Source organism: Scylla paramamosain, chromosome 24, assembly GCF_035594125.1.
Source record: "Scylla paramamosain isolate STU-SP2022 chromosome 24, ASM3559412v1, whole genome shotgun sequence".
NCBI lineage: Eukaryota > Metazoa > Arthropoda > Malacostraca > Decapoda > Portunidae > Scylla > Scylla paramamosain.
In genome coordinates this window covers 21848108-21860607 of record NC_087174.1, presented here as the reverse complement: position 1 = coordinate 21860607, position 12500 = coordinate 21848108, and the positions used below count along the sequence as shown (strand labels likewise).

General features: G+C 42.2%; 1 protein-coding gene across 4 annotated transcripts in view; it reads left to right on the top strand.

Moving 5' to 3' along the window:
* The window catches only part of LOC135112888 (uncharacterized), a 42131-nt gene that overhangs the window by 25283 nt on the left and 4348 nt on the right, over positions 1-12500 (top strand). For 3 of the 4 annotated variants that reach the window (XM_064027834.1, XM_064027835.1, XM_064027832.1), the window contains exons 2-5: positions 7025-7143; positions 7241-7607; positions 10157-11571; positions 11736-12500. The exon at positions 11736-12500 is cut by the window's right edge and continues 4348 nt beyond it. In XM_064027834.1, coding sequence (XP_063883904.1) covers positions 7518-7607; positions 10157-11119 — 1053 coding nt within the window. In that variant the 5' untranslated portion in view covers positions 7025-7143; positions 7241-7517 and the 3' untranslated portion in view covers positions 11120-11571; positions 11736-12500. Of the gene's footprint in view, positions 1-1603; positions 1624-7024; positions 7144-7240; positions 7608-10156; positions 11572-11735 lie in introns of those variants that run through there. The other variant, XM_064027833.1, reaches the window with a different exon arrangement.

The following is a 12500-nucleotide window of genomic DNA, read 5'->3' as shown; positions in this document are numbered from 1 at the left end:
AGTCAGTCAGTCAGTCAGTCAGTCAGTCAGTCAGTCAGTCAGTCAGTCAGTCAGTCAGTCATTCTCTCTCTCTCTCTCTCTCTCTCTCTCTCTCTCTCTCTCTCTCTCTCTCTCTCTCTCTCTCTCTCTCTCTCTCTCTCTCTCTCTCCTATTGTAGAGAGAGAGAGAATGATTTTCTTCGTAATTCCTTCATTGTTAAGCTTCAAAACTCTCTCTCTCTCTCTCTCTCTCTCTCTCTCTCTCTCTCTCTCTCTCTCTCTCTCTCTCTCTCTCTCTCTCTCTCTCTCTCTCTCTCTCTCTCTCTCTCTCAATAATGGAAGTAAATTGCCTTAAAAAAAAAACTAACGAAATTGTGTCTGGAATGAGAAAGAGAGAGAGAGAGAGAGAGAGAGAGAGAGAGATTTAAAAAGATCTCGTAATAATAATAATAATAATAATAATAATAATAATAATAATAATAATAATAATAATAATCAGCTTATTAAGACTAGTTCGGATCAAGTTTGTCTCTCTCTCTCTCTCTCTCTCTCTCTCTCTCTCTCTCTCTCTCTCTCTCTCTCTCTCTCTCTCTCTCTCATTCCAGACGCAATTTCGTTAGTTTTTAAGGCGTTTATTACTACTGCTGCTGCTACTACTACTACTACTACTACTACTACTACTACTACTACTACTACTACTACTACTACTACTACTGCTACTACTACTACTACTACTACTACTACTACTACTACTGCTGCTGCTGCTGCTGCTGCTGCTGCTGCTGCTACTACTGCTACTACCACTACTACTACTGCTACTACTACTACTACTACTACTACTACTACTACTGCTACTACTACTACTCTTACTACTACTACTACTACTGCTACTACTACTACTACTGCTGCTGCTGCTGCTGCTGCTGCTGCTGCTGCTGCTGCTGCTGCTGCTCTCTCTCTCTCTCTCTCTCTCTCTCTCTCTCTCTCTCTCTCTCTCTCTCTCTCTCTCTCTCTCTCTCTCTGCCTTGATGAAATGTTGGCAGGTAATTTCCTGCAATGCAACACAATATCGAACACTTAAAATTTAGGCTTTAATACAAAGAGCTGGTCTTATTTTTGTCATGCTGTACTTCGTTCACTAAAAAACAAATGTGTTGACTCAAAAAAGCTGAAGAATATTGGAATAGCATTATAAAACCAGTTCAATATTCATAATCAAAGAAACCAGTGTGTTGTAAGCCTGTTATAACCATATCTTGAAAAAAATGCACAAAACACAAATAACACACCCAAACTAAATCTAAATACAATAAATAAATAAATAAATAAACCCAATAAAACGAAATGACACATAGACAAGGAGAAAATACGATAAACAATAATAAAAATAAATACGAAGCCAGCGCCACTCACCCGAACACTAGGATTTGAGAATTTACAAATTGTGAGATTATTACTTTTCTTTCCTTATTAGCGGAATTTCCCAGTAATTATGGACAGCCAAAAAAACCCAACAAAATAAAGATACACACATAGACAAGCAGGAAATACGAAAAACAATAATACTAAAGACGAAGCCAGCGCCATATTCACCCGAACACTTGGACTCGCAGCCAGACGCCTGTGTTTGGAGACTTTACAAATGGTGAGATTATGACGCTTTTCCTTGTTATTGGAGGCATTTCTCAGTACCCAGGGAGAGCGGGGGCGCCATGAGTACCCGGGGGTCGCGTGGGGGGCAGCGGGGGCCCGGGAAATAAGAGAAAAACTGAGGTGCTGGTGTTTTGTTTACAGTACACGTCCTGTCCTGTGTTGTGTTTTTTTTTTTTTTTTCGTGTTTGTAACTTGGTGTTTATTTAGTGTGCTGGTGTTTGCGTGTGTCCAGGTGTGTGTGTGTGTGTGTGTGTGTGTGTGTGTGTGTGTGTGTGTGTGTGTGTGTGTGTGTGTGTGTGTGTGTGTGTGTGTGTGTGTATTTTGAACACACACACACACACACACACACACACACACACACACACACACACACACACACACCTGTCCATACCTTGTGAATTTCAGCGTGAATAGTAATTAATTATATAAAATTTGAGCATTTAATAAACAATCAGTCAATCACACACACACACACTACTACTACTACTACTACTACTACTACTACTACTACTACTACTACTACTAATAATAATAATAATAATAATAATAATACAACTATTGCTTCTTCTGCTACCACCACCACCAAAACAACAACAACAACAACAACAACTTCAATGAGAACAAAATAATGGGAAATCAGTTATTTGTGAGTAGCACAAGGAGGAGGAGGAGGAGGAGGAGGAGGAGGAAGATAATTATCTCAGAAACCCCTCACTTTCCTTCATTCTTCCTTTCCTCTCTCTTCCTTCCTCTCCTCACTCTCCCTTTCTCTCTCCCTCTTCATTCTGTCTTAATTATTATTCTTTCAGGAAAAAAGGGAGAGAGAGAGAGAGAGAGAGAGAGAGAGAGAGAGAGAGAGAGAGAGAGAGAGAGAGAGAGAATGGTTTTTGTTCCTTCCCTTGTAAAAAAAAAAAAAGAAAAAAATGCTTGCTTGTAATATTTCAGTGTTAAACGAAACTCGCTGGTAAATTTTAACCACCACGATTTTCAACTGTGTGTGTGTGTGTGTGTGTGTGTGTGTGTGTGTGTGTGTGTGTGTGTGTGTGTGTGTGTGTGTAGAATGTGTGTCTAATCTTAGCTTCTCGGGACAAAGGAAAAAAAAACAGCCAAATTTCGCGTGTTGAGAGACAAGTGGTTTAATTGTGGAGGTGTGTTAAGAGTGAGAGTGAAAGTCCTGTGCTGGTTCACATCGCGGTGAGGGAAGGGAAGGGAAGGGACAAGGCTAAATGGTGACCAATGATAGAGACTTGCAGATCAGGTAGGAAGCATCAATTTAATAAAAAGTGTGTGTGTGTGTGTGTGTGTGTGTGTGTGTGTGTGTGTTTTAGTCGTATATTTATGTAGTTCACGCTTGTATGAGGAATAATTATGTGGAAATAATTACATTTTTGTTGACGTGTTCCAGGATCATTGAGAGAGAGAGAGAGAGAGAGAGAGAGAGAGAGAGAGAGAGAGAGAGAGAGAGAGAGAGAGAGAGAGAACACCTCTTTGAGACGGAAATTCTCTCTCTCTCTCTCTCTCTCTCTCTCTCTCTCTCTCTCTCTCTCTCTCTCTCTCTCTCTCTCTCTCTCTCTCTCTCTGTCTCTCCCAGCAGCCTTCCTCTTCATCCAGTGTAGTGTTCACAGTGTCACTGAGACCAGTAGGTGGCAGCCCTTGTATGATACACACTTATTGAAATCCACTTGTCACTCATAATGTATTTGTTGCCCCTGGCTGGTGTCCCTCCTACATTAAAAACAATAATAATAATAATAATAATAATAATAATAATAATCTTTTAAAAGCTCCAATGACTCGCCACTAACAGCCTGATTACTGAGTGTATTCCATTCATTGATTTAAGTGATAGTGTTATTAGTTCACTTTGAGCAACTTAGACAAAAACATTAATAATAGTAATAATTAATGATAACACTGGTATAAGTAATAATAATAATAATAATAATGATAATAATACTGCAGATAATTACCTGTTTAGAGAGAGAGAGAGAGAGAGAGAGAGAGAGAGAGAGAGAGAGAGAGAGAGAGAGGTGCATGATGAATGAACTCCAGTCTTATTAATAATACCTATATACAACTCTCTCTCTCTCTCTCTCTCTCTCTCTCTCTCTCTCTCTCTCTCTCTCTCTCTCTCTCTCTCTCTCTCTCTCTCTCTCTCTCTCTCTCTCTCTCTCATGATATTTCAATGATTTTTTCCAAACTTTTATCATTTATTTGTTTATTTATTATTTTTACTTTTCAATTTCATCTCTTGATATAAAAACGAAAAAAAAAATATTAGCATAAGTTTTTTCAATTAAATACATGTGTGTGTGTGTGTGTGTGTGTGTGTGTGTGTGTGTGTGTGTGTGTGTGTGTGTGTGTGTGTGTGTGTGTGTGTGTGTGTGTGTGTGTGTGTGTGTCCTGCATAAGCACTCCCACTCTCTCTCTCTCTCTCTCTCTCTCTCTCTCTCTCTCTCTCTCTCTCTCTCTCTCTCTCTCTCTCTCTCTCTCTCTCTCTCTCTCTCTCTCTCTCTCTCTCTCTCTCTCTCTCTCTCTCTCTCTCTCTCTCTCTCTCTAAGCTGCTGTGAATCCTCCTGAAGTGTGTGTGTGTGTGTGTGTGTGTGTGTGTGTGTGTGTGTGTGTGTGTGTAGTCTTTAACAATAAGATAGAGAGAGAGAGAGAGAGAGAGAGAGAGAGAGAGAGAGAGAGTAGGTAGGTAGGTAGGTAGGTAAGATAAACAAATTCTCTCTCTCTCTCTCTCTCTCTCTCTCTCTCTCTCTCTCTCTCTCTCTCTCTCTCTCTCTCTCTCTCTCTCTCTCTCTCTCTCTCTCTCTCTCTCTCTCTCTCTCTCTCTCTGGTGGGGTAAGCGGATAGGTCAATTAAGCTAATGAGTCAACCTGGTTATTGAGAGAGAGAGAGAGAGAGAGAGAGAGAGAGAGAGAGAGAGAGAGAGAGACATATCAGGTCTCTCTCTCTCTCTCTCTCTCTCTCTCTCTCTCTCTCTCTCTCTCTCTCTCTCTCTCTCTCTCTCTCTCTCTCTCTCTCTCTCTGGTTATTGAGAGAGAGAGAGAGAGAGAGAGACCCTGATGTGTGTGTGTGAACTGAACTGAAAGAATTAACATATGAAGAAATGTTTGAGGAAATGAAGCTGCCAACATTGGAACAAAGAAGAGTGAAAGAGGAGATTTAATAGTAATCAATGTATGCATCCCTTTCACTTCTTGCACCCCTGAATTGCTGAAATTAAAAAAAAAAAACCTAAAATACAAAGTTGATGTGGTCTGTATTAATAACAAAACCACTTTTTCCTTTTTTAATGTTCATTCACAAAGCTTACAGAACACTGGTGTACCAAACAAAATTATTATTATTATTATTATTTTTTGCTGAAAAAAATATTGTGTATATAAAACTATATTTTTGCTTTAATTATCCATCCTTGAACTCCTTAGGAACTGGCCTTGCACCCCCTAGGGGTGCGAGCACCCCTGGTTAAGAACCACTGACCTAAATGAAGGGCACCAGCTTCTAACATCTACTTAACAAAAAATCTTTTAATCTTGGAGTGCTGTTCTGGTAATGGAATGACAAGTTATTGTATTAAATCAACACATTTTATAGGAATATGAATAGAGAGAGAGAGAGAGAGAGAGAGAGAGAGAGAGAGAGAGAGAGAGAGAGAGAGAGAGAGACCTGCTTCTCCTTCATTGTTGAGTGAGATGATTAAAGTGTGAGATGTTTATCCTGACATGCAAGCAGTACACGCTTGTTGTGATCAGAGGAGCCCAATGGAGAAGATGGGATAAGTGCATAAGCAGAAGTATTAGAGATGAGGAAAAGATCAAGACTGTTAGGCATATCTTCAAGGCAGTCAAGAATATGAGTAGGGTGTTGCACCAGTTACTCTAGGTTGTGGAGGATAGCAAAGGCTAGTTCACCAGGATGGTCTGTGAAGGGAGAGGAAAGCCAATGCTGGTGATGAACAGTGAACTCTCCAAGAATATGGAGATCTTTGCCAAAGGGAAAAGAGTCAGAATGTGCTGCACTTTGGAAGTTAAGTAGTCAAAGAATATTTTTATAGTCAGAGGAGTTTTGGTGAAAGGTATACAGCACATATCAATTTGATTCCAGAGTGACTTTGTAATTGTAGATAAATTTTGGAGAATTTGGAAGATTGAAGAGCATGGACATGAGAGTAAGTTAAGTTGTTGTGCACATATATACAACATCCAGCTTTGAATTAAAAATATGGATAGAGAAAGTAGGAGGTAAGAGAAAAGGGGCTACTGTCAGACACCTGTGTTTTAGTGATGAAAAGATTAGGTTTAGGAGAGGAGAGAGAACAGTAGTTTAATAAAGGAGAGAGAAAAATAGGTCAAAGGCTGTCAATGTTGCAAAAGTTAATGAAGAAAAAGTTGATGGACGTCAAAACACTTAGGGTCAATACCAGAAGACCAGTCCGACCTGGGGACATTTTTGGTGCCCCTTCTTAGACAGGGACTCTGAGGCTGGTGTACGAGTCACCATATTTAATTTATTATGGAATCACAAGATGTAAGAAAAGTACAAGGACTAAATGGAGTGTCAAACTGGATATGAAGGGAGTGTAGCTACTAATTTCCCCCCTCTCTCTCTCTCTCTCTCTCTCTATCTTATTGTTAAAGACTACACACACACACACACACACACTTCAGGAGGATTCACAGGGATATCAGAGTAAGATTGATAGTGGGGGGAGGGAGGGAGTGCAGGGTCATATTGGACTGGAAGAGAGCTTATACTGTTCCAATCTAGAAAGAAGGCACAGAACACTATAAACTAGACTGGTTGTACTGATAAATGTTGTAGCCAAGATCTATGAGAGCATGGTAAAAGACTGATGGTTGAATGCATCATCTCTAAGAGAGAGTGTGGGACATTTTTTTATTAGATTTTTGTTGCCCTTGGCCAGTATCCTTCCTACATAAAAAAAAAAAAAAAAAAAAAAATAATGGAAATAATTTACATACTTACTTCATTTCATTCATAAAATCTATGATGTGGATTTATGACTGACATAGAAGGTAGAAAAATTAGTTTTATGGCAAGATTTACAAATGGATATTAAGATTTCATATTGTTAATCTCTTATCAATAAGAAATCCAATGCTTTATGATAAAAAAAAAGACAAAAAAAAACAAATGAAATGTTAGAATTATTATGTCAGGAGTTTAAAGTGTATTAATAAAATACTCTCATACTAGTAGCTGAGCTACTAGTATGAGAGTGATGAGAACAAGCAAATGACATTATTTAGCCATTGTGGAAAGAAAAGATAGAAGTGAATTAGTCAAGCAAATATGGAGATTTGAATCTTGAAATTTACATAGTATTCATTGTTATTCATTTGGCATCTTTTTTTCTCTTGTAGGGTGTTGATGATAAGCTCTTGGGAAAATGACAATCCACAGAGGACATGTCTGTTGTCAAAATAACAGGTGTACTTCTTACATTGAGTGGGTGGTCAAGAGGCCCAGGAGCTTTTCTCCGGTGAGTAATGTTTTGATGATGGCCAGTAAATAAACAAAATATGCCAAATTACCATATTGAAAAGCTGTATGTTATATATTCTGTGCTTATCTTTCAGGTGTAAAGGCTGCTGCAGATCTGTAGGACGGTGGAGTTTCCTGACACAAGCTGAGGCTAAGCTAGAAGGACCTACCTTAAGGTCCTTTGAGATACCAGGAGTTGTTTCAAGAAAGCATGGCACCAGTGACTCTGAGAATTCAGAAGAAGGTGGTGTCTTTGTAAGTCCAGAGCCTGAGGATACTCAGTCTCAATGGCGAATGAGGTTAAGAGAGACGGGCGAGTGAGCAGAGCCCCTCTGAAGAGCTACGTCCACGCAGAAGGAAGGGAAGTGAAAGATGGAGAAAGGACACCACCACCACAGTAGCCAGATGGATGCCAGTGAGGAACCCTTTGTCATTCATACTCCTCTTATTAACAAACAAAAGGTTAGAAAACAAGCTACTTTGTTTTCAGAGTCTACATTGTCATTGTCACTCTATAATATCAATAGTAGTTTTAGAAATATATATACACACACACACACACACACACACACACACACACACACACACACACACACACACACACACACATTCATTCATTTACCATTGTTCATAATAAAGGTGTTTCTTAGAGTGAGCAGTGAGAGGTGAGCAGAGGCAGCAATGGGCCACCTGAGAAATCATATTAAAAGAGCTAGGAAAGGACTAGATATTGATAGGCAGACAGGCAGGGCAGTTAGTTGTGGGCTGAGCAACAGAGAGCATTGTTTATATCTGCTGGTAGTTACAATAATAACATTTGGGCCCAGTATTCTGAACCACTTTGCTCTCTCTCTCTCTCTCTCTCTCTCTCTCTCTCTCTCTCTCTCTCTCTCTCTCTCTCTCTCTCTCTCTCTCTCTCTCTCTCTCTCTCTCTCTCTCTCTCTCTCTCTCTCTCTCTCTCTCTCTTTTTTAAACAAATATTTACAGAAAGGCTTAAAATTCCACATTGAGTGTGGAATTATTTAAAAAGCCTATGATAGTATTTTTTTACAGGAATAACACTATACATGCTTAACATAAAGATTATAATGTTAATACAATAAAATAGTAAAAATTTAAAGCGCCAGTGGGGACAGGTGCGTGCTACGCCAGCTGTGGGCTGCCAGCTTCACCTGGTGCGTGGACATGTCCTGCACTTGGGGCGTGGCCGCCAAGTGGCCACGGCCGCTCTCTCTCTCTCTCTCTCTCTCTCTCTCTCTCTCTCTCTCTCTCTCTCTCTCTCTCTCTCTCTCTCTCTCTCTCTCTCTCTCTCTCTCTCTCTCTCTCTCTCTCTCTCTCTCTCTCTCTCTCTCTCTCTCTCTCTCTCTCTCTCTTTACCCTCTTTTCCTACATTCCCTCTCTCCTCCTCCTCCTCCTCCTCCTCCTCCTCCTCCCCTCTATATATGAGAGTCCAAAATCGATAAATATACCCATAATTCTTTGTGTGTGTGTGTGTGTGTGTGTGTGTGTGTGTGTGTGTGTGTGTATGAGAGAGAGAGAGAGAGAGAGAGAGAGAGAGAGAGAGTCATGATAATTTTAACAATATGTCAATAGGAAATAGGAGCACGAGGAGGAGGAGGAGGACGAGGAAGAGTAGGAGGAGGAGGAGGAGAAAAGGGAAGATTCGGGTATATTTGGGGGAGGAGGAGGAAGAAGGTAGAAAGACAGTATTGAGGGGAACAAAATTAGCTGTTCCTCCTCCTCCTCCTCCTCCTCCTCCTCCTCCTCCTCCTCCTCCTCCTCCTCCTCCTCCTCCTCCTCCTCCTCCTCCTCCTCCTCCTCTTCCTCCTCCTCTCCCTTCTCTTCCTCCATGACGCTGGTTAAGGAGGAAGAGGAGGAGGAGGAGGATTTTGATAAGAATAACCTCTCCTCCTCCTCCTCCTCCTCCTCCTCCTCCTCCTCCTCCTCCTCCTCCTCCTCCTCCTCCTCCTCCTTCACCCACAGAACATCAGCAGCACCTTTAAGTCCACCATCAACATCACACCTCAAAACACACCCAAACACACCCAAAATCCTTAAAATACACCAAGAAAAAGACACATAATTAATTAATGAACCTTTTACCTACTTTATTATTATTATTATTATTATTATTATTATTATTATTATTATTATTATTATTATTATTATTATTATTATAATTATTTTATGCTTTGAATCACATCATAAGGCTCTCACTCACTCTCACATACACACACGCACGCACACACACTCACCGTCACTTCCTCCCACAGCACTTATTCCATTACCACGACGCGATGCACGACAGGGTGAAAAAAATCCTCAAAGAACGACAGAAGGAAGCCGAGGACTCCTTAGTGGCACACCTTCAAGTCTGCCTTCCCTCAGCTGTTCAACATATTCATGGCCTTTGTGACTTTGGCAATCTTCCCTGCAGGCCTGGCGGGTATGTTTGGGGCTGGGAGATGCTGGGGAGAACTGGGAGGAGCTGGGAGGGGCTAGATGCTGGAGAGGAGTGGCTGAGATGAATTGGAAAGGGTTAGGATAGGTTGGGATGAATTTAGATAGGCTGAGATGTACTGGGAGAGGCTGGGATGGACTGGGAGAGGCTGGGATGGACTGGGAGAGGCTGCAATGAAGAAACATTTCAATATATTTCACCTTTCTTTCTCTTAACCCCTTGATCCTTATAAATATGTGTTGAATCCCCTCACTTAACAAGATATAAATCACTCAGCTCTCCCAGATTAGTGAGGTTTAATTTTCCCTCTAATATCCCTGTCTCTCTCTCTCTCTCTCTCTCTCTCTCTCTCTCTCTCTCTCTCTCTCTCTCTCTCTCTCTCTCTCTCTCTCTCTCTCTCTCTCTCTCTCTCTCTCTCTCTCTCTCTCTCTCTCTCTCTCTCTCTCTCTCTCTCTCTCTCTCTCTCTCTCTCTCTCTCTCTCTCTCTCTCTCTCTCTCTCTCTCTCTCACAGGTCAAGCCACACACTCACTCTCTCTCTCTCCCTCACAGGTCAAGGTATGGGAAGCATCACCCCTTCACCCCAGACACCCTCCCCACACCCCAGGCCCCACACACCCCTGGGGAGAGGCAGGAACACACCCCAAACAGCTGTCATGTCTCAAAATCAAATCAAAGGGAATTTTTGAAGACTTGGGGTTCAGACAGTGGTACCCCTGCTTCTCCCCCAACCCCACACCCCGGACGCCCCTCCATGCCACCCCGTGGACACCCTGGGGGAGGCTGCCGCACCCCATGCACCCCACACACCCCATGAATGCCGACAGTGGGTGCCCAGAGTTGCATCACAAAACGCAAGCCTGGACCCAGTTGACTTCACACAGTCTTCTCAGCCCTCCCACAGCCTTTGACAGCCTCCCACAGTGCATCACAGCCTCCTACAGCATTGGATGCCAGAACACAGCACACCAATCCTTCCCACAGTGGCCAGAAACAGCACACAGCAAAATGGTTAACCAGAATGAACAGACACACGAACTGACACACATAGACACAGCGCCAAACGCCATAGAGCCAACGCACAGCATCCCACAGCAGCCAGGGGGACAGCACAGCATCACGGACTCCCCAGACACCCTCAGAACACCACAGCACACAGCACAGGATGAAATATTAAGCTTAGCCTTTGCATCACCTGTCATAAACAGCACTGGGGGAGATGACAGCACACAGTGGCACACAGCAGGGACCCAGGGACTAGTGAGGACTGAACAGCAAGCCACAGCATCACCACACCCTGTGGATGCTGTGAGGGAAGCAGGACGACCACACACAAGGCACAAGATTGAGAAACGGACAGAAAGAGGAACCATCAATTCGAAGGATCATTTTAAAACAAGACTCATAACTTCTGCTGCTACTTCTGCTGCTACTACTGCTACTATTACTGCGGCTACTGCTATAGGGGGTGCATCTGTGTCCTCCAGCAATATTTACCAGTGTATCGAGACTTAGACAAGACTTCACCATTAAACAAGATGAAAATCTCGGAACAGGGAAGGAGAAAAATAACTCGAAGAACGAGAAGGACAAGAGGAAGGCGCGACACTGACACACAAACGCACACACACATAAAACGGAAGCCACTACAGGCTTTAGACCTCTCATGTGACTCTGGCAATAGTGACCCCAGTGTTACCAATCCCCTGTGTGACTCTAGGAGCGCGGACAGCTGGAAACAAGGGCTGGGGAGACCGGGAGTGAGGTCAGGGGTCACAGGAGAGGGAAACAGTGCTCTTCCTCTTCCTCCTCGCTGCAGTTCAGGTCACCACAGCCTTGCCGCAGCCAGCCACACCCACCACGGGCCTCCACACACCCTCACGCAGCAGTGCCAAGGCTGGACACAGCACTGCACAGCCCAGAACAGTCTATGCCTAATTCTCTAGTCATTTATATTCAGAATTTAAGTAAGTTTGGTGGGTTGTGTCTATTTTTGTTATCATTATTATTATTATTATTATTATTATTATTATTATTATTATTATTATTATTATTATTATTATTATTATTATTACTCATTTCTAATATAATCTTTCCTCTCTCTCTACCACCACCACCACCATCACCACAGCCCCCCTTGTGAGGACAGCGACTACCACCACCACCACCACCAGCACAGCCAAGCAGATGCAGACACAGAAGAAGGTTTTGTAATAATAATAATAATAATGTTTAAAAATAATCAAATTGAAAATATTGAGATAAAAAGGAAGATTTCTCTCTCTCTCTCTCTCTCTCTCTCTCTCTCTCTCTCTCTCTCTCTCTCTCTCTCTCTCTCTCTCTCTCTCTCTCTCTCTCTCTCTCTCTCTCTCTCTCTCTCTCTCTCTCTCTCTCTCTCTCTCTCTCTCTCTCTCTCTCTCACACTCCCTCTCTCCTGCAGATAAGATCACATGACCTCTCCCACACCCTTGACCTGACCATGTAACTGGCCAGGACCATACTGAGGCGATCTGAGAGTCTCCTAACTTCTCTGCCCCAACCCAGCGGCAGAAATAGCCCAAGAAGTAGCCCAAATGTAGCCTGCCATAAGAGATAGCCCAGTAGCTAAAAAAAATAGCCCAAAGATAAGGTTGCCCAAAAAATAGCCCAAAGAATGTGGTTTTTTATGTTTTATTTATTTAGTTTATTTATTTTAATTGTAAAGGAAGTTAGGAATTTTTTTTTTTTTGTTGTCAGTTCTCTAAGTCAAGAAGGTGTGTGTGTGTGTCAGTCAGGCAGTCAGTCAGTCAGTCAGTCAGTCAGTCAGTCAGTCAGTCAGACAGACAGACAGACAGACAGACTTATGCCATTGAGAAAATGACATTAAGCTCTAGGCTATTAAAAGTAGATTTGATAT